Genomic DNA, 26,053 nt, shown 5'->3' with positions numbered 1-26,053 from the left:
CACCCGCCTGTCACACACCAGTAACATGACGGAGCAGGGGAGGGGGCCCTAGAGAGGGCTGGGGAGCAGGGAGACTTCTGCCTTGGGACACAGGGCTTCATGGGAGCAGGGCCTGTGAGGATGGCGCAGACTGGGACCCAGTGGGACCAGAGGAGGACATTTCTAGGGGAGAGAACAGGGGCAGGAGCTGGAGAGCAGGGAGGGCAGCAGACAGGTTTGACTACTGAAGGGAAGTAGTCAGGGTGGGGCAGGGGGACAGAAGCAGAAGTTGAGAGCTTGCATAAGAGACTGCCTGCAGGGCCAGGGCAAAGGTGGATCTCCACAGTCAGGGCTGCAATGAAAAGTGGGGTGTTGGGTTGTATGACTCAGACACATCTGCTCACTGAAACGCCATTTACTAACTCTCAGGTGTCTCTTTCTCAGCCCCAAGTCCAGGCTCTTGAAGGCCAGTGTGGCCCTTCGGAGCCTGTCAGAACCCCATCAGTGGGAAGCATCTCCCCTGGCCTCTCTCCTCTCCAGCCCTGGTGATCACGAATTTTGATTGAGACAGACCGTGAAGAATTCTACCACTTCCTCGCAACTGTTGCTGAAAGCAGAATCCTCACTCTGGAGAGGAGATGGGGACCAGAAAGACGGGGGGCAGAGGCTACTTTGCACATCAATGGGGTCACTCAAGGTGCTAGAGTCCTTGGTTTCCAACCAGACTCACAGAGTGGACACCAGTGCTCTTACCGCAGCCAAAGGGCTCCCGCAGCAGCTGGGAGACACCATCACTGAGGGTGGACAAGCCTGCCCCAGGCCATTTCCATCAGCCTCCCCAAGGGACTTACACGGCAGGTGGTCACCTGGCTCTAGGCGTCTCATCTGTAAATGAAGCACTGACCTTAGCTGTCAATCTGCTGTCTAATCTGAAGGCCCCTGCTGGCTCTGCAGTTGTGCTGAAAGGGTCTGACAGCAGAGCTGCCCTGGGAATCTCCCAAAGCCCTGTCGGGAGGGCCCAGTTCAGTAGGTGTGGGCGAGGCCCAGCCAGAGGATGGGTGAAAGGGCCCAGGCGAATCTAAACTGTGGTGAGTGGGCGCCGATGCTGACGAAGCCAGGGAGTGTGCGGGGAGTGAGGCTGCAGCACCGCACCAGCTCAGGGCTGCCCTCAGGCAAGGCTGCTGTCACCCGTTAAAGGACGAGAACCGACTGACAACTGCTGGAGAGCTTCCACGGTCCTGGGTGAGGGGCGTGCCCATGGCATCCTGGGGATCCCTATTTTTCACCAGTTCAGTCCTCTTCCAGGGACCTCTGTGAGGACACCACGGGCATGTCTGGCAAAACCAGAGCCCAAAACCTTTCTCCATTCCAGCTGTTCACTTGGTGGAATCAGTCAGGGAAGCTCAGCCTTGCCCCTTCTTCTGGAGGCACCTGCGGCTCTCTGCTTAATGCTCCCTAGTATCTCTGAGGGTCCTTGGATTGGCCCCCTGAATCCTTGGGTACAGTCCCTGCCGGAACACTTGGGCCCCTGCTGTCCTTCACACATGCAGGTTCAGAGGCCAGTTCCCTTGGTACCTGCTGACAGTGAGACAAGCAAGGTGAGTTTCTTTCTCCTCTCCCTCCAGCCTGCTCCAACATGGCCATTATATGTGGACTGCAGTTCAGAGACCCCCAAGCCCACTCCCTCAATTGCATACGCAATGAAGGGAGGGCCTCACCAGAAGCCACCCAGCAGGGTGGAGCTGGAACAGTTCCCACCCTGAGACCCTGAGAGGCCAGCTCCACCCTGGGGCAGAGCTGGGAAGGAAGGTCCACGGAAGATGACTCATGGGGAAAAAAATAAAAACCCATCAAGGAAAAGGCCACTAGCAGTGTGTAGCCTCTGACCAGGACAGGAGAAATGGAACGACACCCCCCATGACGCAAGAACTTCACTTACAGCCCAACAGACCAAAGTCAGACTTACGGAAGGATGCCAGAAGTCAGCAAGATGGATGGAAGGCTCTTTACAGATCCCCTAGTCCACCATTTTACAGATGGCAACACTGAGGCCCAGAGTGGCTCAGTCACGTGAAGGCAAGGCTCAGGCAAGGAGAAGTCAGGGTCTCTTTGCCTCAGCATTGAGGAGGTCATCCAAGGCTGGCCTGGAGAGTGGTGCGGGACAGACCACCAGCTCCAGGGCCATACTTGTCACCCTCATCCCAGTCAGGACTCCAGCAGCATCTCCCTGGAGAAACTGGACCTCATCTCCTCAAAGAGCCAGAGTCACCTCCAGGGCCCCTCCTGCCTTCTGCCCCCTGGGCCAGGCTGGGCCAGGCCCGGGCCATGGGCATTCCACAGCGGCCCTCTCAGCACTGCGGTGGGTCCAGGAGAAGCCGAGCTACCATGGCTCCCTGGAGCTCCAGCGGCTGGGCAGGCGATGCAGCCTCATGTCCTCCTTCTGGATGTGCTCGTAGCAGGACTGGCAGGAGAGAGGCGAGGCTGGAGCCAGCTGGCCTGCCAGCCCCCAGCTGCGTGCAGAAGCTTTAGGGCCTAACGCGGGTGCACCCGCTCCCAGGTCTGGACCACTGTGTCTCCAACTCAGCCCTCAGCCACAGGCTGCAGGGAAAGGGGTACTTCCCTCTCCTGTGCTCAGGGACGCAGCCTGGAACACACTCAGCCCTGGGGAGCCGAGGGCCGGGATGTGCTATGCCCGCTTTCCCCCACCCAGCCCCTTTTAATGAGGGCTGGAGCAGGGGCTCTGTGAGGACCCCTCCCACAGAGACACACACTAGCTGTGAATTTGAGCACATCCCCGTGATGGTGTCTGGGGCAAAAGGGGTCTGCCCCAGAGGCCAGGGCATTCCTGCCTGGGCCAACCGCTTCCATCCCTCACCTCCAGGGCTGTGAGCAGGAAGTCATACAGGCCTCCTGTGTGGAGAGGGTCCATCATGTCACGGATCAGGTGGATCTCAGCTCCCAGGTGCTGGATTCTGGAGCACCACCGCCGCCACCACCACGAGAGGGAAAAGGGGACCCATCAGGACAGGCGCCCAGCAGCTGGGAAGGAGCCCTGGTCTGGGTGGCTAGACACCTGAGCTGTGGTACCCATGGGACCCTGGGTGGGCCTTTCTGGGCCTCAGCTTCCCCATCTGTCCCAAGAAAGGCTGTGCCCATAGACCGCAGTGTTCAAAGGCTTTGCAGTATGCCTTGGTTGGGGGCAGGCAGGGTGGGAAGGGAAGCTCCTGGGCCCACCCCCAGCTGGGGCTCACTGGGCACGAGACACCACATAGATGAGCAGCGGCAGCAGGTCGTCCATGGGTAGCTTGTGCTCCCGGCCCAGCACCCGCGACACGGTGGCCTCGATTTCCCCGTATGTCCTCTCCAGCACCTCCAGCTTCTCCCGGGGGTCCACCGTGGTGCTGCAGCAGGGTAACTGGCTCCAGATCAAGGCCCTCGGGTTCAGTCCCAAACGGGGTCCCCACAGTCCTGCCTCCCACGCCCCTCCCCAGGCTGCGGACTCACATCATCTTCTGCAGACACTCCGTGGCCGACAGGAAGCACTTGTCTCTGACCAGGGAGTATCTCTGTGTGGTCGGGGGAGGGGGTTAGATGAGGCCTCCCCTTCCCAGGGTTGGGGCTGGTCCTTGCTCACCACCCACCCCTTCCTTATCACTGGCTTCAACACAGCTCTGCCCAGAGGGCTGAGCAACCCAGGGCAAGTCACAGCTCCACTGCAAGCGTCAGTTTACTTGACTGTAAAGTGGGGTAAACGGCCTCCAGGAGGTGGGAGGATCAAGGTGGACAGAGAAGAATCGTAACAGCCAGTGGTCACTGGGTGCTGCCCAGTTCTAAGTGCCTTGGTCAACAGCTGTTGAATCCCAGGGCTTGTTGAAACAGAAATTCCAAGTTCCCTCCCTGAGTTTCTGACTCAGTAGGTTTGGCGTGGGTCCAAGAACTGGCCTTTCTAACTAGTTCCCAGCAACGCTGATGCTGCCAATCCAGCAAGCACACTGAACACCAGTGCCTCCTCTGTTCCAGCCTGCTCCCCTCCTCCCACAACAATCTCATGAGGGAGTACTAGTACTGCAGGAGTAGGTACTTCTACAGATGGGGAAACTGAGGGACAGAGATCAAGTATCCGCCCATGGGCATACAGCCAGTAAAAGGGGTGGAGCCTGCGCTTGAGGCTGGTCACTTGTGGCTGCACACTCACCCACATGGAAAACCAGAACAGTGCAGAAAGCCTGCCGTCTTCTCCCTCACCCGCCTCTGCGGCCTGAGACCGTGACTACGAGGAGCTGCTCGGAAACCTGCGCAAACCCAGGGCCCAGCTGAGGCTCAGGGGCCCCTCTCCTGGGCAGGTAACCGGCCCACCCTCTCACCTGATTGGTCGTCAGTGTGAGGTCCTTGAGGGGCCACAGGTGCCTGAAATAAGACGGGAGATGGGAGGCTTTGCCCTCTCAGAGGCCGAATTCCCTGCATCCCCATGTCCCTCAGGAGGGCTGAGCACGGGAAAGCAGCTGGGGATGCACAAAGGCATCTGGGAGGAATTGTGTGGAGCCAGGCTATAGGACTTCCCTGGTGGCTCAGATGGTAAAGTGTCTGTCTACAATGCAGGAGACCCGGGTTCGATCCCTGGGTTGGAAAGATCCCCTGGAGAAAGAAATGGCAATCCACTCCAGCACTATTGCCTGGAAAATCCCATGGACAGAGGAGCCTGGTAGGCTACAGTCCATGGGGTCGCAAAGAATCGGATACGACTGAGCTACTTCACTTCACTTCACTTTACGTCAGGCTATAGGAGGCCAGGAGGGATTCCCTGAGAGGGCAGCCCTCCATGCAGCCCCAAAACACAGTGAGCAGAGAGAGGGATGGTGCTGCAGGCCAGGGGACCCTCCTGCACAAAGTCCTGGGGGGTCCATCCAGAGCGCTCAGTTGTGGAGACTGCTCCAGGGGCTCGGTAAGCTGGCACAGGCTGGTGAGAAGTAGGGATGCCATACAAGGGAAGTAGAGCCAATGAAGCAGGGAGGCCAGCATGGAGGAGGTGGCACTGAGGTGGCAGAGGAAAAACCCCTGGGAAGCTGTTGACAACAAGTTCTCTGGGCTGATAACTGGTCAGATGCAGGAAACATTCACCACAACAGGGGAACAAGGGTTTTGGGGGAAGGGGGGATAGGAAGCACCATTACCTTGAGAAAAGGGGGACCAGGGACCAGGTGTGGGAGGCAGGAGTGCATTCGTACCCTCAACACTCAGATGGAAGGGGTGTGGAGGATAAAGGATGTTCTGATTACTGAGGGTAGAAGGGAGGCCCTGACCTGCTTCCAGAATAGTCCTTGGTTTCCCCCTTGAGTATCATCCCTCTCCCACTCTCAGTCCAAGAGCTGGGAGCAGGTGATATTACCCCAGCCCCAGCAGCAGATACTGAGGTAAGCCCGGTCAATCTGGGCCACAGCCGGCATTCAGGGGCACATTCAAGAACCTAGCCATGCCAGGGAGGAACTTTAGAGGCTCTGCTAGAGCTGTTGGGAATGAGACTCCAACTCCTTGTGGGGACTGAGCTGGGAGAGTATAAACCTCCAGTGACTGGTGCTGTTTGTCACCACACAGGGAAACCAGAGGCACACCAACAGAGAGAGAGGGGTTGCTTCCTTTTTCATGTAGCTGAACACCTAGATCCAGTCATACCTGAATCTAGCTGTACTGGCCACACCCTAGAACTTCATGGGTACATAAGCCAATTAACCTCTTCCCTTTTTCTCTGAAGACTACTGGAGTTGAGTTTGCATCCTCTTCTACATAAGAACTCTGGCCACGGTGGCATGGTGGAGAGGCTTACTTCTGCACGTCCAGGAACTCGAGCAGCCTGGCGTCAGGGAAGAGGCTCAGGTGGACGATGCCCTGGCTGTACAGGCTGTCCTCTCTCTCATGAAGCAGCAGGTAGAGGGTGAAGAGCTCCGAGTAGAAGCTGGGCAGCACGAGGGGGAGCACCAAGCCGTGCACCCGCAGGTCCCTGAGTGAGAGCCACCAGGACGGCTCAGGGTCAGCAGGGCGCATGTGGGGGTCTACTTGGGCTGCCCCCAAGAGCCCACAGAAATCCTCATTGCACCTCAGCGTGCCTGCCTCCAGCCTTCCCCATCCCTTAGAAAACCCTTCCCAGCCCCGTTCTCAGTCATCTCACAGTCAGCGGACATCTGTGACCACCTCATGCTCTCATTGAGAACCAACATGGCAAGTGAGGTTGGGTTTTGATCCGCACTTGTCTGAAAACAAAACCTGGCCCTGATAGACGAGTGACCTGCAGCAAAGCTGTCAGCAGTCATTCCAAGCTAGTCCAGTTCGGCCTCCTAGCTTTCTGTGCTTGCTAGGACTCAGGGGGAAGTTCTCCCTAAGGTCTAACCCTGTTTCCCCTGCCTCCTGCAATGCACTAACAGAAATCCCCCTCTGATCAGGATCCCTGGGCCTGGGATCTGAAGGCAAGTTGTGAGGTTTGGTCTCGGGGGCAATGGGCTGAGAGATTTAATGACCCACTTAATTCCTGCTCTGTGTGACCTCAGGCTCAGCCTCTGCTGGGCCTCAGTTTCCCCATCTGTGCACAGGAGGAAGGAGGTGCCTGAGGGAGCTGCTCACCACCCAGGCACCTAAGAGATGAGGCTGGGATAATGTTCAGAACAAAGGTGCATCTGATGCACTGTGACAGTGTCCCTTTCCAGGCTGCTCAAGGAACAGAGGTCACAGATCTTTATGATTCCTGAATGGTCAATGAACAGCGTGTGGTCAATAGCATGAATCCCCAACATTTCCTCAGAAACACCTCTTTTCCCAGGAGCAAGGTACAAGGATCCCCTGGACTGGAGCCTGGCTGTACCAGGGGAGAAGACCCCACAAACTTCCTGGGGGCTGTCACCTTGTCTCTGCATCTTCGTCCTCCTCTGGGGCCTGGCCCTTGCGCTGTAAGGCAACCTGCATCAGACCCCTGTGAACCAAAGAGAGGGGCGGTGTGGCTGCCATCTCCCACTGAACGAGTCACCCAAGCCCAGGCAGGCGGGTTCTGCTCCCAGAACCATGAAGCTTGAGGCCTGCAGAGCCCAGCTGCCCGAACCTCAGCAGTGAGGGGGATGGGAGTACAGGATGTCCACGTGAGTGCCCTGCAGCCCCAGACAGAACGAACTACAGCATCGAAGGTTTCAGTTTATAATGTTTGATGGGGTCACAGCTCAGCCAGGACAGGACAGAAGATGGGGTGTGAGTCCAGGTCAGGATCAGCCTGCAGTGGGGTTAGAGCCAGCCCCGAGCCTGGCTGGGGCCTGGACTCTGGCTGCAATCAGGCCTTGTTATCACCTCGCCACCATCCAACCCATATGCTCACCAGCGGCACACTAAACAACCCATCCTCTGTTTCTCTCTCATTTCAGACCCAAGGTAGAGGCACCATTCCTACCCAGGGCAGCAGGCAGAGCTGAGGCCTAGAAAGGGCAGAGCCTGTCCCCAGGTGCCACCGGGCTCACCTGTAGGCAGCCCAGAGCTCCTGGGCATGCTGCTTCACCTCCTCCTGCGCCAGCCCCTGCAGATGCTTGTTGGCCCCGATACCTGCGTATGTGGCCTGGAAGGTCAACATCAGCATCCGGAGCAGCTTCCCCAGGGGATGCAGAGAGTTGCTCAGAGCCTGGGCAGGTGCGACGGCCACAAAGAGATGCTCAGCACCAGGGCAAGACCCCGCTTCTCAGACAGGAGCACCGCGGCCTCTCAGCAAGGCCTGTCCCCTGTGGTCAGCACCCTCCCCTGCAGCCTCACCTTCCTGAGGCACTGCTGCAGGGCCTTGGGCTCCCGGTGCTGCACCAGCTCCTCCAGGATGTCCTCCATCCTGCCCACCTGGTCCTCGGGGCAGGTCCTGGGGCACCACACACAACGTCTCACCCATGCCCAGGCCTGCCCGCTCCAGAAAGCCTTCTTGCCCCTCTCCCACCCACTCGGAGCCCACTGCCCCCAGCCCTGGGTCTGGACACCCCGTGGGTACACACACCCCACACGCCTGGGCCTCACCTCTCACAGCACAGGTACTCCTGCGACTTGCGCAGCTCCCTTGAGCTCTGCACGTGGAAGCCCAGCAGGGCCTCCCGCAGGTCCCCAGGGCAGCCGGCGCGAACAAAGTCCCGGAAGGGGCCGTAGACACCCTGCCAGCGGCTCTCCACGGGGAAGACGCCCTGACCCAGCTGCCTGCGATGGAGGTGGTGGGAAACGTGGACAGGGAGGGAGCCATGTAGGACCCTGTCCAGCCCTTGGGTGAAAGGGGGGGATATCCAGCCTGGCCAGAGTTAGGGCCCCAATAGGGTGAATGGACTGGGGTATGCAGAGGGGTCTGACCTCCAAGACTCCAGGAGGAGAAACAGGAGGCAGAGAAGGGTCAGAGAGAATCTACTCCACGGTAGAGAAAAGAGACAGGGGCACTCAGAGCCCTGGAAAGGAAACAGAAAGATCTGGAGAGCTGGAGGCCAAGTCCAGAGACTGGGGTCTTGGCCTAAGAGCAGTGAGGGCCCAAAGCCCAGGGTTCCCCGACTCTCCCTCCTCCTACACCTGGTTCCTTCCTGAGGTTGATCCTGTCTCGGTTGTTAGGCCCAAGTGTCTGGCTGTGTGCGTGTCTGGTGAGCACTGCCCTCCCCTCTCACACTGACAGATATCCCTACACCTGCACCTGACCCAGGCTTATGCCCCTAGGATTTGCCATCCACTTCTAGCTCCTGCTATCAGATAAAAAGATGTGTCAGGTAAATCAACTTCTGAAATGCTGACTGGCACCATTAGAACCACCAACCACATCTCAACAGACATTACAAGAGTCACCACTTGAACACCTGCCTTTCCAAGGAAGAACTCTGTCCCGATAAGGAAGAAGTCTATCCACTTCTCAAATACCCCATGATAAGGAGTGTGAATCCACTTCCAAGTTTCCCTTTTCACCCTGGCTGCCAGGGAACTCAGAGTCAGGCTAATGCTCAATTATAGTGCCTATCTGCACCTCCTTTTCTTTTAAGCTCAACTCATACTTTAGTTGTCTATTTTATTCTCATTTGCTTGACTACCTTGTACCTTCCTAGAAAAAAAGCAGAGTCTAAGCAAAGGCTATACATAGCATTTTTCTTCAGTTCTGCAGCGTGTGGAGTTATCACCACATAGCCCTTGATTCCCAGAGTCTCTGATAAGGGTTGTGTGACCTGAGCTTTCTGAACTCTCCAAAGAGCTAAGAGGAGGTACAGAAAAGCCCTTCTAACGAGACCTGTCTTTGGGGTAGAAACATAGGCACCCACAAGCACAACCCCCAGAAAGGCTCCAGAATGCACAGGCCAGACGGTCAGGCTCTCACCTCTTGCAGGTACTGCTTGGATCTGGAGGGAGGGCAGCTGTGTCCAGCACACCCTGGGTATGCAGTCCTCTCCCTGACACACTGCCGAAAGAGCCCTCCAGGGTGAAGCCATTGGGGAAGGTGACCTTGCCCTGGAAGCCGGGAGAGGAATGCAGGTATGTCTGTCCATCTGTCTGTCCAGCTGCCCTTCCACCCAATCATAACAGTCATGGCCGTCATTCTGGGCTACAAAGGCTGGAAACAGACGGGTGGCCTTCCCACCATCTATTCAATCTGCCCCACCCCAAGGGGCTCATAATCCTTCACCCCTGTAGGAGCTCTGACCGAGAGCCGTGCCCACCACTAAGGGGCTTGTCTATGAGGTAGAAGATGGCAAGGGAGTCAGAGTAGGGACTCAGAGGTCAGAGTAGGGGGACCACCACAGAGGCTGGGAGCGGGGAATAAGTCCAGAAGTAGGCAGTGGCCTTAGGGAGGGCGTGAGGTATTACTGGCCCCAAGAAGGGGCAATTCCTTACTGCATGGGACTGTCCCATTCACGGCATTCTTGGTCTCTATCCATTAGATGCCACAGTACCCTCCAGTCATTACAAAGAGAAAACAGCCCCCACATGTCCAAAGGCTCCAGGAGGGATACAACTGCCTTCTCCTGGGTCAGCTCGGGCAGAAACTTCCTGAAGGACAATGCCTTCAGGGGACCCCACTCAAGGTGGTGGTAGAGGGGGTGGATCCCTAACTCTGGAGCCAGCGGGGGAAACACCAGACCACCAGACCCTCTGCACCCAAGGCAAGCCTGCCTAGGCCCTCTTGACTCATATCCGATCAAACTGCACCTTTGTAGCAGAGAAAGGTCGCTGCACATGCCCCCTAGATATAGTGGAGATGGGAGAGGCCCCCCTGTCGTCTCCACCCACCCTCAGTCTTGGGTCTAAGCAGGGAGACTACAGATTCTGGCCAAGGTCACTGCGCAGAGTGGAGTAGGGTCTCAGTGGCCCTCACCTTCCCCACGAGGGTCAGGTCCCTGGTAAAAGTGCCCTCATACAAGGAGTCATCATCAGAGAGGAGGATCCCTGGGCCCTAGAGAAGGAGTGGGGAGGGCAGGAGCAGCGGGTTAGAAGGGCCAGAAGCCTGGGGATAGGGAGAGGAGAAGGGCCCTGAGCCCTGGCACACCTCCTAGGACTGTGCCCAGGTGGGATGCCAGCCCTTGGACTGCACAAACCCCATGCACCTCAATCCTGGGTTACTCTGACTGACACCCCCAGACCTGGCTTCTCCCCTCCAGCAGCCTCTCTCAGGAACTTTTCTGGGGGACCCTTCCTTCCCACCTACAGCTCAGGAAGTGCTGGGCTTTTCCTGAACCATCTCCACTTTCCTGCCACTGATGCCAGGGGCAGTGGAGTTCATCAGGCTCCCTTGCGGCTCTGGCTGCCAGGAAGCTTCAGACCCAAATGGGATACAATTTGTGTTCTTATTTTTAAATCTATTTTATGTGCCTATTCTTATCTTTTCTTCCTCCTTCAACTCCTTCCAGAACAAAGTGTAGCTAAACAAACAAGCCACAATATCAATAACAGCCATCAGGCCAAGCCATACTATGTGCCAACCACCTGGCAGGGTGTGGGTGAGACAGAAGATGGGGGTTGATACGCCCATGCTCAGGATATCTGGGCTTGAGACTCATTTCTGTCACTCAACAGAATGTGACACTAGGCAGGTTCTCTGACCTCTCTGAGCCTCACATTTGTCACTTGTACACTAGGGATGATGACACAAACCCCAGGGCTACTGGGAGGATCCCACGAGACCACGCTGGGAGGCCTAGCCCAGAGCTAGGTACCAGGGTTTCCCTGGCGGCTCAGATGGTAAAGAATCTGCCTGCAATGCAGGAGACCTGGGTTCAATTCCTGGGTCAGGAAGATGCCCTGGAGAAGGGAATGGCAACCCACTCCAGCATTCTTGCCCGGAGAATTCCAGACAAGACAGAGGAGCCTGGCGGGCTACAGTCAATGGGGTCACAAAAGAGTCAGACATGACTGAGTGACTAACACTCCCACTTTCTTTTTTTTCAGGCACCCAGTTAGTGGTCTATAAATGTGGGCAGAGGAGGCTGCTGGCATTCTCATTACCATTCACTTCATTATTGCTATTCCAGTGAGTCATTATAATACGTGGATAACCTGAGCTGCTGAAGGGAAAACTGAGGCTGGGAGGGGCAGAGACTCGGCCAAGGCCAGGGTAGGCAGGTGGCAGAACTGGATTCTGGCCCAGGGTTGGGCTCGCTCTAGCATATCAGAACCCTGATTCCTGCCCCAGTTCAGCTCTGGGGCCCCAGAGCAGGGACAGGGTGGCTCAGGACACATGTGGGTCACCGTACTCACCACCATCTTGTCTGCCTGGAAGGTGCCCTGGTAGCAGACACCCGCCTGGGTAACCATGACCCCTGGGCCATGGCGCTGGTCAGTCTGCCACATGCCAATGTAGCGCTCACCCCTGGAGGGTGGGGGCGGGGAGAGAAGATGGCCGGAGTTGGATCAGAATTGTTCCCATGCACCTTCTGTGTGCTCTGCTGGCGTGGGGCCAGGGGTCGGGGGGCAAGGGGCAGATAAAGAGCCAGGACATGAATTCACTCAAGTCAAACATGGGGAGGTGAGATTAGGACCGACAAGAAGAACAGAGGGTGGAGGAGAAAGGAAGCCTGCCTGGGGGAGGGCATCCTGGCAGGCTTCTTGGGAGAGGTGGCGGGAAGGGCAGAGGCAGGGAGCGCCACTGTGACACACGCACAGCCATGGGGGTGCCAGCGCACGTCAGATATGTGGGGACGCTCTGCGGTCTAGAGGGCTTCCCTGGAGGCTCCGCTGGCAAAGAATCCGCCTGCTGATGCTCGATCCCAGGGTCAGGAAGATCCCCTGGAGAAGGGGACGGCTACCCACTCCAGTATTCTGGCCTGGAGAATTCTATGGACTGCACAGTCCATGGGGTCGCAGAGTCGGACACAACTGAGCGACTTTCACTTTGCTTCACTTCAGTGGTCTAGAAGGCTGGGGGGTACACAGGTGTCATGGCACAGATGAGTTCAGAGGAGCAGGCAAGGCCTCGGATGCCAGGCCAAGGACACTGGGCTTTGTCTCAGCCCAGAGAATCTGGAAGGGCTGTGACCCTTTGATGGGGCCAGATCTTGGGGGGCACAAACTCCTCTCTGACAGAGCGAAGGGCTGGAGTTGGGGGGGGGGGCTGCGCATCTGCAGTCAAGGTCAGGGTCCCTCAACCTGAGCCTCAGCAGGGTGTGGAGCAGAAGTGAGGGGCTTCAGAAAGACTCTGGGAGACAGACAGAATGGACCCACTGATGACAGGGAACCCATGCCTAGAGGCATTTGGTCTGTGAGGGTCCTGTCTCCCCTCAGTCCTGCTGGGGCGGCTGCAGAGCGCTCACCTGTTGCTGTCCTCCTCGACACCGTAGCCACTCCGCTGGCCCCTCTCCCAGTGGCCCGTGTACCGCAGGGGCCGAGGGGCCTGTGGGGCACTCTCGAGGACCCCAAATCCATGGCGCAGGCCCTCCTGGAAGTAGCCTTTGTACACCTCGCTGGTGCTGTACCTGAGGAGGGTCATCAGTGGCTGGCCCTACCTCCCAGAGGACGTGCCCAGCCCACAAGGCTGCCCCCCGTCAGATAAGGGTCACTTACTCACAGATGCCATAGCCGCACATGCTGCCTTCCCACCAGTGGCACTTGTAACAGTCAAACTTATCCTCAGAGGCCTGGGGCACCAGGCGGATGCCAAAGCTGCCAGTGTGGGTGGGCAGGGAAGGAGGTCAGCACTGGGGCCACGGCCCTGCCCCAAACAGCTGTCACACCCCCTCCGTGCCCAGGAGTGTCCCTGCTTCCGAGGGGCCTTCGCAGACAATGAGAAGAATCTTACAGGTGATCAGGTCCCTCTTCTTCCTAAGGGCCCCTCAGGATACCCCACCTCCACCCCACCCCCATGCACCCTGAGAGGGCCTTCTGGACCTAGACCACTCCCTCCATGACGTGCCCTCTCCTCAGAGCCTAGTTTCCCCTTTAGGACAATGAGTGGAGCTGGACCAGATGGCCTCCAAGTTTCTGCTGGAGGTTTGGGAATTTAGGGTGGCGCCAGGCCGGTGACAGTGATGGGGGTGGGAACCCCTGTCATGCAGCCCCGTGTCAGCCCCAGCCTTACCCGTGCTCCAGGCCCTGGCAGAAATCCCCCACGTGATTCCGCCCATCTGGCCACTTCAGGGTTCCCCTGGAACAGTCGAAGTCCACAGTCATCAGGTCCATGGGTGTCAGGCCCACCAGACCATCCTTCAGCATACACAAGTTCCCCAGTCGGCCTCTACCGTACACTCTCTCAGAAGCCTCGATTGCCCTTGGACTGGACTCTCTGCTCCCACTGGGCCTCTTCCCTGAGTTCTACGACCCTGCACTGGCACAGCTGCCCCTGCAGCCTCACGGAGGGCATTCTACACCAGCAGGGAAAGTTCTGGAAGCATCCAGGTTGCCTTGTTCCCTTGACCAACAGGAAGCTCAGAGCTAACCTTTGAGTTCAAGCCAAGCACTAAGAGTCAGTGGGGTTTCTACCATCCTCATCTCCTCTTCTGACACAGCATTGTTTTTCTGTGTTTTTGTTTATAGGCTTCCTGAAGCCCTTTCTGGAAGTAGGCAGGGTATCAGAAATGAGTGGAATGCTTGCCAGCGAAAACTTGGTGAGTCCCTTCTGCTTTCTGGGCCTTGGTTTCATCAGCTGTGGCAAAAATTAGGGCCACATTCTTCAAAAGCCTCTCTGCTTGTAGAGTCGTATAGATCTGCAGTTGAGGCCAGGCTCCCCCTACCCTGAGGCCTGGAGAAAGTCATGGTTTCTGCATCTACAAAGGGCATGCTAACACTCCCTCAGGCCATTCTTGTAAGGGCCACCAGAAAATGCTACACAGACACCAGTTACCCGCCTTGAGAACAGAACAGTAACTGCGGGCCCTGCAGTCGGGTCTCTTGATGCCTGTCCCGAGCTCTCCAGCCTCACCGACATCAAGACTATTTGGCACAAACCTACTATGGACCAGTGCTGTCCAAGAGAACTTAAGAATTGACAGAACTGACCAGGGAGGGTAACAGCCTCTGGTTCATGCCCTGAGGCAATAAGGTCCATCTGGGTCCTATGCGCCCCAGAGACTCCCAGGAGGACCCCTGCCTTGCTTGGCCCAGAGCCTCAGTCACTCACTTGCCATGGGGCCTGCCCCAGTACCACTCGCCCTCATAGGTGGCCTGGCAGAAGCGGCCCTCTGCACGGAAGGTGTATGCTCCACAGCGGCAGGTGGGGGGTTCAGAAGGCTCCAGGCCCGCTCCCAGCACAGGGAAGTCCTTCTTTCCACGCAAGGCCTGGCACACAGCCTGGGTGACCTTCCATTGCCAGACCACCTGGGGGAGGACAGGGAAAACACAGGACAGGTCACTGCTGCTGGAGGCAGCCCCTCTAGGAAGCCTCCTGGGGTGGCTCCAGGTACCACCCCCCCATACCGCATTCTATCACCTGGGGGAAACTCCAACAGTTCCACACTGCTCCCTAGGGCCTCATCCAGACCTGAGATACTTACTTGCAGTTTGGGGCCTGCCCAGAGAGGCCAAACAAAACCATCAAGTGGGCCTCATCCCTGGCTTCACAGAGAAAAATACCTGCTCTCTATGGCAGTCTTAGGCCTGCGTCCAGGCAGACGCCTGATTCACTCTGGCCATGGCTCCAGAGGCTTGACATTCCCAAGGAGCCTCCAGGGCAGTATACTTATGCCCTCCCCTACCCTCCTGTCGCCTTCCTTTACTCCCCCAATCCTAGTCCCCAAGTTCACAGTCCACCCACACTCACCAGGCCCTGCGGGTCCTTGGAACAAAAGGAGAACTCTTCCTCGGGTGTGAGGAGGTGAAACGTGCACCTAGACAGATGGAGGTGATGAGTAGGCCCCAGTTTCATTTTCAGAAGGGAGCTGGGGGCAGGTCCAAGTCAGAGCCCTGGGGTGGGCAGATTTCATGGGGTAGAGGGAGGGAAGGCCTGACCTGTCACTGGAGAGGAGCGCTCACCTGTCCTGCCCAGGTTCCACCCACACCAGCTTCAGATCAAAGGTGTGGATGTTGTGGCCCTGAAAGAAGATGGGGCATAGGTGGGCAAGATGCTCACCTATTGTCTGGTTTGGCCTTGCTCCCAAGCACCAGCTCAGCACGCCCCTAGGTGTCCCCAGGTTGCTTGGTTCAGCATGCCCAGCGCTGAGTCCCCCACCAAGCCTGCCTGTTCCCATCTCCAGGGCAGCCCCTCCACCTCCCTTCCCACCCAAGACACAGGATCAGTCTCCCACAACCCTCTACATCCTGCTCCATCAGGGCCGCCAGAGTGGTCTTCTGGAAATGCCGCTTGGACCTTAGGAGCTCCTGCTAGAAACCTCCCTGAAATCCCTCCTGCTGAGCCTGACACCTAAGGCCACACAGAACAGCCCCAGGTCATGTGCCCCCCTTTCTCCACTTGCCACAAACTCTCCTCAGCCCGAACCTTCGCTGCGCTGCTACTTCTACCTGGAATGTCATCCCTGCTCTGAGAGCCAGACCAAACCTCCCTTCCTCTGGACCATCTCGTGTAGTAACCTCTCCCACCAAGCAATAGCCACAGGATGAAGTGGCCCCAGGCCCAGGCCTGAAGGGGAGGAGGAGCGTGCCAGACATGGGCAAGGACAAGAGAGGGTCCGGCATAGACAAACAGACGTGCCCAGGTCCAGAGGTGAGAAAGGGCTCGGTGCCTTTTAGTGAGCGTCTTGTCACTGTACCTGGAGCACAGAGGGGGAAGTCAGGGGTGGAGGAAAACAAACTGCATCGAAACCCCCAAACCAGGCTTCAGGAGACATAGGTTTGGATAGGCAAGTAGCACCCTTTCCACGTCGCAGCCCCCTCATCTCCCCCAGCCACTTGTCTCTTTCCTCCTTTTCTCAACCACTCCCAAGACCTCTGGCCTGCCCCAGCCCACCTGCAGCAGGACGAGGGCATCATCAAAGAGCAGCACGCGCTCTGCCCGCAGTGGGGTGACTGTCACAGGGACGTCCTGGCTGTCTTGCAAGAGTCGGCGAGCAGGGGTGCAGAGCACATCCTGGCGAGGTGAGGAGAGAACTGCAAAGTTCAGGGACCACCATCCTTGACACTGCACCAGTCACTCCACTGCCCGCCTCTGCCCCAGGCACCTCCACCCACACTCTGGGCGTCTCCTGGAGGCCCCCAGGTCAGTGATGGGCACTGGGGCTCTGAGCTGGTGGGGCTTCATTCCTGGCTATTCTCGGCAAGACGTCACAACCTCTCTTGAAGCCCCGCTTTGTCCTCCTCCACCCCATCCCAGGCCATGGCCACAGCCAAGCCCCCATCAACTCTCACCCAGGGTTCTACAATCCCTGCCTCTCTGGCAATTCTTATCCCCTTCATTTGTCCTCCTAATTCTCTGCTCTGAGCCCCAAGCCTGTCATGCCTCATCAGAGCACAGGGGATTTTCCCCCTGTAGGGGCAGTATAGGCAGTGGCTCGAGGGTGCAATCATTCAGTGACATCCCAGAAGAGAGGGTTGGTTCTGTGACCGCTCTTCCAGAGCCAGCAGCTCACATCCCAGCCCAAGAGGTGCTCAACAAATGCGTGAAGATGGCCGGACAGAGAAACGTCACAGACACTTGCTTTAGCCACTGCCCCATTTGGGTGGGGAAAATGAAGCATGGAGAATGCAACAGGCAGCTCGAGCCACCCAGGGGGCCCCCGCTGGGTTGGGGGGGGGGGTCTTCTCAGAGCGCCCTTCAGGTGTGGAACTCACCCTCAGCCGGCTACTCAGCGTGGGCCAGAGGGCCTGCGTGGCCATGGCCTGGTCCAGCTCCTGCCTCATGAAGGACTGCAAGTCTCCAAAGAGGCCGGCAGCATGTATCACCAGCTCCCGGGTGGGGTGACACTGTAGGGAGACAGGGCCACCAGGGCGGGGGCTCATCAGAACCTTCCCCCACTCGGGGATGACTGCCCCAGCCCTGCCCTGGCCCAGCAGGTCAGGAGTTTGTTCTTTTCTCCCTGCTGGCTCTTCCTCCGAGGAGAGGTCAGCAGGAGGATGCATCCGGGGGATTCAGGACCATCTGATGATGCCGCAGCTGGGCCTGGGCCACGTGTCCTCACACCCAGCACATGAGTCTACATCTGCTCTCTGGGTCTCTGCTGGCTCTGCCGGGGCAGGTCCATGTAACTCAGATACCCCAGGGCAAGGACATGGGCCTTCAATCCCCCAGAACAAGATGATGTCCCCAAGGCAGGCCAGGTCCTTTTTCCAACAAGGGGTTCCTGAGTAAGGCAGGTTCCCTGAGCCAGAGGCCCATTTCTCCCGTCCATCAGCTTCCTCACAGAAGCAGGTCTGGTAAGCATCAATACCGCCCTGGCCCCCTGCCCCCTGCACCCCTGCTACCTACCTCCCCGATGGTGTCCCCGAGGCTCAGCAGGAGGAGCACGTACTGCTGCACGTGATGGGAAAGTGGCTGGCGGAGGGCCTGGAGCAGGGCCGTGCCCACCGAGCCCTCGGAGCTCACACCCAACAGGACTTGCCGCAGCACCTTCCGCTGGCCCCGCCAGTACTCACTGAGTGGAGGGAGGGCCAGCGCCCCATCACTCTCCCCTCCTCTGTTCCCGCACCCACCACCATTGCCTCCTTGCCCTGGCTAATCCCTCAGATCCCAGGACCAATCCCAGACCCCAAAGCTCTCTCATGAGAACAGTGGCTGAGGTCTGGGAGCAGCATCTCAGAGACTGAAGGGATCACTGATTATAGCAGCCCTCCCTGAGTAGGAATTAGGAATGCTCCCCTGCCCAAGGGTCACTCCCACTAGTTGATGTCTCTGGCTTCTGCTCACAGCCTCCCGAGGCTTCCCTGCCCCTCTGCCGGGGTGTGGATCAGCGTGGGGTTGCCAGAGCCAGGAGTGCTCAGGATGAGTCCCAGGCTGTCACACGCACTGCTCTGGGGTCCTGGCTTCCCCACGCCCTCCCTCCCAGACACGCCCCTCTCAGAGGCTCTCCGCAACGCCGTGTGCTCACCTCCTCCTCTTTGCTGCCTTCTGAAAGGCCTGCACTGCCACGCAGCATGTGTAGGACTCGATGTACCTGTAGGCAGCACCAGGGATACCCTGCAGGCCCCACCCTCAGCTCCAGACCCAAGGGCCTGCCCTTCTGGGGTTCCTAGATCCTACCCGTTGAGTGGCTACAGCCCTGAGGGCCTGGCTCTGGGCACTGCTGATCTTGAGTCCTCACTGACTCAACTGGACAATTCTAACTCAGAGTCTTTCTTCCCTGGGAGGTCACCAGGCTCAGATCTGGGGTGTCTGAGCCTGCCCCCAGGCTAACACCCAACCCCAGGGCTGAGTGCAAACCTTTGCCGAAGCCCTGAGCCAAGTGAGTCCCAGCGCCAGCCCCTAGCCCACCAGGGCTGTCTTACTCCAGGTGGACCTGCAGGACACGGTCCGCGCTCTGCAGCAGCAGCAGGGACTCCAGGCCGACGGCTTCGGGGTGGCGCAGCCTCTCCCGCAGCGAGTGCAGGCTTTCCTCTGTCACGTCCCACAGCTGCTGGGAGCTCCTGTGCAGCTGCTGCAGGAGCTGCAGGCACTCTCGGACCCAGGGGTCTGAGGCCTCTGGAGCTGGGGCAGGAGCACAAGCACCGCGTGAGGCGGAACAGGGCCGCTACACCGTCCAGGGAGCACACACAGGCCCTGGCTGGTCACCCGAGGGGCAGCAGCCCCACGAGCCCTGGAGGTCCTTGGGACAGGACTGGAAGCCCACGTGCCCCCTGGAGCTCAGCAAGGGACAGGCAGGCTGCAGTAGTGGGGGGCACCCTTGTGGATTAAACAGGGGCACATGTCCACCTCCTCGTTACATAGGGGCAGCAGCTGCTGCTGCTGCTGCTGCTGCTAAGTCGCTTCAGTCGTGTCCGACTCTGTGCGACCCCATAGACGGCAGCCCACCAGGCTCCCCCGTCCCTGGGATTCTCCAGGCAAGAACACTGGAGTGGGTTGCCATTTCCTTCTCCAATGCATGAAAGTGGAAAGTGAAAAGTGAAAGTGAAATCGCTCAGTCGTGTCCGACTCTTAGCGACCGCATGGACTGCAGCCTACCAGGCTCCTCCGTCCATGGGATTTTCCAGACAAGAGTACTTGAGTGGGGTGCCATTGCCTTCTCCGCATAGGGGAGAAGGCAATGACCTATGGCCTATGACCTGATGACCTATGGCCACCAAGTACACACATTCCCCAAGTTTCAGAACATCCTCAGGTCCAGAATGTGCAGTGGTCCCCTGCCATTTACAGACACGCCGATAAAGCTCCTGAGATGAAGACATCTGCCTAAGGTCACTTCACAGACTGGGCATCCTGCCTTCCAGTCACGCCCTGGGTGAGAGCAAGATGAGAATTTGGGCAGAGAATCCAGACCTGTGCCCTGGGAGAGATGGGATTTCGTTTCCATGCACAGCAGACCTAGGTTAGAATGGGGTTCAGAGCCTAGCTCCCCGGGGTCCCTTTGAGAAGGAAGCAGCCAACAGTTGAGCGTGAGAACCCTGGACTCATCGAAAGCCACCCACTTCAAATCCCACTGCTCCCATCTGCAGTTGAGAAAGCTGTAGCTCAGAAGATCCAACCAGGGAGGACTCCTGTCCCTAGGAGGATGGTTCCTGTGGCCCCCACCTTTTTCACTGGAGAGCCTCAACTCACCAGCCTCAAGAAGGGGTTGGAGGACAAGGCTGTTGATGCGGGCAAGGGTTGCTGAGAAAACCTCCTCCAGCCGCAGCAGGGCCGCCTCCTCTGGGCTGCACATGGCCAGGGTGCCAGACTCAGGCCTGTGGACAGAGCCCAGATTAGAGCCGCTGTGAGAGCACAGTCAGTGCTCCTCTCAGGCCAGATGCCCGAAAGCAAGGCCCATGACCACCCCGCCTCAGAACTGAGCAGGGAGCCCAGGTCACCCCAAAGGGGAGTTCTAAACAGACCAGTGACTCCTGCTTATGCTCTACTTGGACCCAGTTGAGGGGAGCCCGAAGGAGTAGTAGAGAGGGTTCAGAATTACCAAAAGAAACATCTTTTTTTACCCAAAAGGCAGATGTTCCTTAAGCCCTCTGGCTTGTTCATTCCCCTGCTCAAACACCCACCATGGTTCCCAAGGGCTCAGAGTAACATCTAGTAGTGATCTGACCTAGCCCCCTCTCCACAGAGTCTCTGGAAACAAGGATATTGTCAGAAGGACACAGCTTTTTTCTCAAGGTCATGACTCAGGACCCCCTGTCTTGCCTTATAAACAAAAAGAGGTCTGGGGGATGTAGGGAACTGCCTACTGGAGCATGAAGGATGAACAGGAAATAAAAGAGGCAGAGAGGACAAGGCATGCAGGTGAGGGAACCATGAGCGCAAAGGCTCGATAGCATGAAGACCCAGGCTCGGCAGGGGGCCCACCAAGAGCTGCCTAAGTGGCTGACAGAGGAGCCATGGAGGGGCTCAGAGTAGGGGAGTGGTGATATTCAACATCAGACTTGGGGACACAGACTTGGTGACAGCTACAGACAAGAAGACGCCAAGCTGTGAGAGGGTGAGGTCAGTGTGGGCAGGAGCCAGCCCCTCCAGGCTCCCCACCTGGCTGATCCTGCAGGACGGGTCCTACTCCACATGTGGGGGCTTTGGGGATGAGCAGGTCTTTGTACCTCCTGCTCTGGAGAGAGGGACTCACCAAGGCAGGATCACCTGAGAAAGGAGCCTCCTGACTGAAGAGAGAGGAAGCAAAGGGCCTAGGTTCAAACCCACCGCCATAACCAGGCTGCAGCCTCCAATCAGACACAGCCCTCTCCTACCAGACCTGGCAAATGAGGTCATCTGCCCAGATTTCATGACTATACATCTTAGGATTGAAAATTAAATACTCTTTTAACCCCAGACTCTCAGACTCAGCCTCTCTCCAACTCTGACACTCTGAGTTGGTTGACCCGGGTGGAACTAGAGACATAATTTGAGACAATGCTGACAGACCCAAAAGACCAAACGGGAAAGGGTCTGGGTCTCATCACCTCCACCCCTCACCCAGCCCCAAAGACACTGAAGGGTATTCCAGGCCCTTGGCAGAGCCTATGATTCCCAGGGAATTGGCTCTGGGGCAACAAAGTGAGGCAACTGTCTCAGAACTCTGGCCACGGGCCCAGGCATTCCTGCCCCACCTTTCCTGCTGTTGTTGTTTCAGGAGGGTGAGGCCTTGGGAGGGAGAGGCAGGAAGGAGAAATGACTGGACACCCAGCTGCAGCCTTCTTCTCTTTCTGCTGGCCCTGCAGCAGCCCCAGCCTGCTTTGGAGGACTAGGGGAAGGTTGCTCCAAATCAATTCAGACAGACCAAGCGACCCCAGCCTAGGAGTCAGAGGTGCAGCAAGTGTCGCCTGGGCCCATCTGACTCTCACCCACATCTCCAGAAACTGGTGGAATGGAAAGACCCTTTGGAAGGTGACCTTTCCAACCTTAGCTGGCAGTCTGTCAGGGTCAGAGCTGGCAGGTGAGGACACTGGCTAAAAGTGAAGGGAGGAAGGTGTGGTTAAGATAGGAGGAACCGACTAGAGACCAGATTAGGGTGAGCTGGGAACCTGCAGCAAGTAACCCACTGTTGGGAGGCCTTGAACATCAGATCTCAGATACTTTTGGGGGCCCACCCCAGCCAATGCCACATTTGAGATGCTCCTCTCCCCCTCGGTTTCCTCCCCTTGCCACATGGGGCTGGCAGTTGCTACCCAGCCCTGGACGCGTGGCTCACACCTCAGCAACTCCCACAGGCCCCCTTCTGACCTCTGCCCAGTCTTGGCCATTTCCCAGCTTATCCAGAGCCTTACTCATCTCTGGGCCTCAATCACCTTCTCTATGAAATGGAGAAGACTAAATCATAGCTTTTTACTCTGACTAAATCACAGCTTTGTTAGTCTTCCCTAGAAAGGATAAAGGAGCTTCGCTGGTGGCTCAGACAGTAAAGAATCTGCCTGCAATGCAGGTGACCCAGGTTCAGTCCCTTGGTCGGGAAGATCCCCTGGAGAAGCGAATGGCAACCCACCCCAGTATTCTACCCTGGAGAATTCCATGAACAGAGGAGCCTGGCAGGATACAGTCCATGGAGTTGCAAAGAATCAGACATGACCGAGTGACCAACACTTTCAGAATAGATAAACTGATGGAAGGGAGCTCCTCTGAGTATGGGGAGCTGTTTCTCAGCTTCCCTTACCTCTCAGTGCAGCCTGGGGCCCCTGGAGCTGAGTATTACAGACCCAGACTGGCAACACTATTCTGGGACCCTTCCAGGTCTGTGGCCCCAGAAGGATCTCCTACCTTTGAGTCACACTGCCCAAAGGAAAGGCCAGAGGCTAAGCATTGTTGGTGAGGTGGTGGGTGGGGAGAAAACTGCATTTGGGGCTAAGCATCTGGTCTGGTAGTCCTGAGAGCCTCTGCTCCCAGGCTAGGAAGCTCCCAGGCTTCATCCCAGGGGCAATGAAATGTGAGGGCAGGACCCAGGCCAGGTATGAGTGTACCTAAGTGTGTACGAGGAAGGAGAAAGAGGTGCTGAACCTAACACCACAGGGATCCAGCAGGAGTCTCCTCCCTCAAACAGCAGTCCCATCACCAAGCTACGGCTCGCTGGTTAAGGGCATGGCCTTCTTACCCTCTCACTCCATTCAGTTCTAAGGTTCCTCAGGAGTCTGCACAGGAGGTACATATGGGGAAACTGAGGCCCAGGAAGGAATGGGAGGGCCCAAAGACACTAACTATAGAGCACATACATGGCTCAGACCCAGGCCTCCAGCTCCCAGTCCCATGAAGCTCACTTGAGCTAGGCAGTTCAGAAAGGCTGGGCGACTCACCTCAGGGCACACAGCAAATACCTAGGCTCCCCAGGCGGCTTTCATGGTCACCATGGGGCAGGGTGAGGGCAGACTGGCTAGTCTTGGCATGCCCAGGTGAGTCAGCTGCCGGTCCTTGCAGCTATCTAGCCAGCAGCCAGACCGGCTAGCTCACTCTCTGGCTCGCTTGTGCTCGCTCGCTCTCTCTCTCTCTCTCTCTCTCTCTCTCTCTCTCTCTCTCTCTCTCTCTCTCTCTCTCTCGCATTCTTGGCCTCTGTCCACGCTGGGTCCCTTTCTCCCCTACCTTCTCCAAGGCCTGGCCCCTCAGGCCCCTTGGCCACACCCTGTCTATGATTTCTCGGTCAGCAAGGAAGTGCTGCCTGCTGCGGAGGCTTTTTCCTGGGCTGCCTTGGAACCCCCTTGATTATCCAGCAAGCTGGGGCGGTAGACAGAGAGAGGAGGGAGGAGCTGCCCGAGGGAGGGGGCGCTGAGCTGTCACAGCTGACAGGTCCCAGTCTCCACCTGGGCCTCCCCCCCACACCCTTCCTCTGGGCCTCAGTGGCTCCAGGCACCTTGTCCTAGACCCCACCCCTCACCCTCCCGATCTCCCTGGTGGCATTTTTTTCACAGCCTTCCTTCCTCTCCCTGGCCAGGCACACGCAGTCACTGGAATTTCCCAAACATGGGCTCTTGTTCCAGTCACCAGGCGTTTGCCCATGCCATTCTCCCTGTGGCAACACTAGACTGCGTCACCTCCTGGCGCCAAGTCCCTCAAGCTGGGTGCTGCCCACGAGGTCGCCCCACAGCCCAGGCCAAGCCCCTGGGCACTGCCCTCTTGTCAGGCACGGGACCAGGGAGGCTGTCCCATGGTGACAGGGTGACCAAGGGGCAGGGAGGACGAAGCTGAACCCCGCTGAGAGGGAGGGGCCTTCGGACAAACTCTGACGGGCCCCGAGCGAGCGTGAGAGCTGTTGGGGACCGAGCAGTAGTGGAGGAGCGGCGCGCGGCGGCCCAAGGGGCCGCGGAGACGAAAGTCTCACCTGGAGCGAGGAGACGGGACAGCAAAAGGGCTCTGCCCCAGACGCGCGACCTCCACCCCGCCCTTACCTGCGAGGCGCGGGAACCCACGCGGGGGAGCGCGCTGCGGTTGCTTGCTCGCGGACGCCAGCCCCCCGCCGGCCCCGCCCCCTCGCCGGCCCCGCCCACTCCTGCCCGCCCCCGCCCCCGAAGGCAGCTCCGCCTCCCCTGCCTCCAACCGGCCTTGGGATGTTGCTCGTGGTCCAGGACGGGGATCCGCAGGGAGGAGGCGGGAAGTGGCGTCAGTCTGCCCCTCGCACGAGGCCTCTCCTGAGGTCTCAGTTTGGCGTCCTCTAGGGTCTGGGACGCAGTCGGGGTGGGAGGAGGAGGAGAGAAGGTGGGAACTTGATTGCCCGCCCCAGCCAACACACACGCGCGCGCGCGCACACACACACACACACACACGCTCAGGAGAGGCCAGCTACGCCTTAGGAAACATCCTGGAGGGGTCTTTCCCTGTTCCACGCATCTGCGTCCCGCCCCACTGCCCCGCCATTCTGATGCCCTACGGACCTAGGTGCACCGGATGGGTTCCTGAAACCTGTGGCCGAGAGGAGGGTAAACCGAGGCTGCTCCTGGTGGGCAGGATGTCCTTGGCCAGCCTCCACTCGTGTCTGAATGACCTTGGGGAAGTCTCCTGCCCCCACTCCCGACTCTTAACATAGCCCGGTAGACCGTGAAGTCAGCCAGTGGTTGTCTGCGCGCCAGGGCCTGAGACCTTGGGAAAGGCAGCCAGAAGCCTTGTCCTGGAGGACCTCCTGGGAGGGGGAGGACCCACGGTTCAAGCCTGTAACAAAGTAGCCCGCTGTCTTCCTCTGGATCCTCCAATCACTTCCTGCGGCATGAGGATTCTAGGGGATAACCGTGTTACTGACAAAACTTGAGGTCAAGAGGCCCCCCTCCAGAGACAGGAAGTGGAAATGAAGAAAGGATGCCGGCTAGTCTTCCCTCACTCACTCCCCACTCATTGGATAACATCACAGGCATTCCCAAGCCCAGGTTTACTGTCTCATAAATGGGGCAAGATCTGCCCAGCCTTCCTTCCAGGGTCGTGGGTAATTTGAAGTGCCCTGGTAGTGCCCCAAAGACGGCTTCCACTGGGTCCACCTGCTCTTTGCCGCCTGCAGTACAGCCCAAGGCGCTTACCCAATCCCATCACAGATGTGCACATACCCACCTGAACTTCCACTCTACACGCGCGGTTCCACAGTACATTCACTTGTGTCCCATTGACCCATCTGCTACTGAATCCACTGGCAGGGCTTCTGTGTTGCACAACTTGGGTGGCAGCTCTGTCCATGGGAACATGTGTGCAGATTCATACACTGCTCCACGGAACACACATTGAGACTCAGACCCATGCACGCAGAGAGGTCAGTGTAGAGTACTTGTGTACTCCCATGTACTCGAGTGCCCCTGGACACAAGTAAATGCTGATGAACACACAGATCTCACCCAGGCCCGGCTCAGCCCCAGAGCTATTTTGGGCCAGGCCCAAGGCCAACAAGATCAGAGGCTGCCAGCTCCCAACAGGCCCCAGCCACTGTGTCACAGGCCTCAGCCACCCAGCCCCCACACCAGCCTAGGCTGAGTCCAAGACGCACTGGATCTCAGCCTGGCTCTGTGACTAGAGGGATCCTCCCTTCCTACCTGCTGCTTCCCTGGAGCTGAACTTTGAACTCTGCGGTTTCAGACTCCAGAAGAGAATGTCTGCAGGGTCCCCTGACCACTGCCAAATGACTGCCCACAGCTTCCAACCCAGAGGCCC

The 26,053-nt window shown here is 58.0% G+C and overlaps 1 protein-coding gene across 7 annotated transcripts; it reads right to left on the bottom strand.

Moving 5' to 3' along the window:
* Nucleotides 1-1,970: 1,970 nt before the first annotated feature.
* On the bottom strand, nt 1,971-26,053 carry ALS2CL (ALS2 C-terminal like). 7 transcript variants are annotated; one of them, XM_069562251.1, is made up of 27 exons: nt 25,936-26,053; nt 25,463-25,701; nt 20,072-20,196; nt 18,805-19,003; nt 18,408-18,473; nt 17,789-17,954; nt 17,155-17,286; nt 16,334-16,453; nt 15,403-15,461; nt 15,191-15,257; nt 14,552-14,748; nt 13,514-13,579; nt 13,000-13,098; nt 12,750-12,911; nt 11,698-11,809; nt 10,319-10,396; nt 9,323-9,453; nt 8,005-8,178; nt 7,756-7,852; nt 7,470-7,627; nt 6,869-6,937; nt 5,801-5,974; nt 4,344-4,386; nt 3,484-3,545; nt 3,231-3,380; nt 2,855-2,951; nt 1,971-2,440 (listed from the first exon to the last, which is right to left on the bottom strand). In XM_069562251.1, the coding sequence occupies exons 2-27, from the start codon at nt 25,498-25,500 to the stop codon at nt 2,360-2,362; spliced, it is 2,922 nt and encodes a 973-aa protein (XP_069418352.1). In that variant the 5' UTR covers nt 25,501-25,701; nt 25,936-26,053; the 3' UTR covers nt 1,971-2,359. The 7 variants fall into 7 exon arrangements, with proteins under 7 accessions (XP_069418352.1, XP_069418356.1, XP_069418359.1 ...); XM_069562255.1 differs by lacking the exon at nt 10,319-10,396; XM_069562258.1 differs by lacking the exons at nt 25,463-25,701; nt 25,936-26,053 and adding an exon at nt 24,316-24,380.

This window comes from Ovis canadensis, chromosome 19 (assembly GCF_042477335.2).
Source record: "Ovis canadensis isolate MfBH-ARS-UI-01 breed Bighorn chromosome 19, ARS-UI_OviCan_v2, whole genome shotgun sequence".
Classification (NCBI taxonomy): domain Eukaryota; kingdom Metazoa; phylum Chordata; class Mammalia; order Artiodactyla; family Bovidae; genus Ovis; species Ovis canadensis.
The sequence above is the reverse complement of the archived record's forward strand: the minus strand, read 5'-3'. Positions and strand labels throughout refer to the sequence as shown.

Bases quoted from the DNA above. Each gene is read 5' to 3' on its own strand.
- ALS2CL (XM_069562251.1), bottom strand. From the start codon at position 25,500: ATGTACTGTGGAACCGCGCGTGTAGAGTGGAAGTTCAG. The intron at 18,474-18,804 runs GTAAGACAGCCC...TGCTGCCTACAG, and splicing joins GTCCTGCAGGTCCACCTGGA to GTACATCGAGTCCTACACAT. The intron at 17,287-17,788 runs GTAGGTAGCAGG...GTCTCCCTACAG, and splicing joins TCGGGGACACCATCGGGGAG to TGTCACCCCACCCGGGAGCT.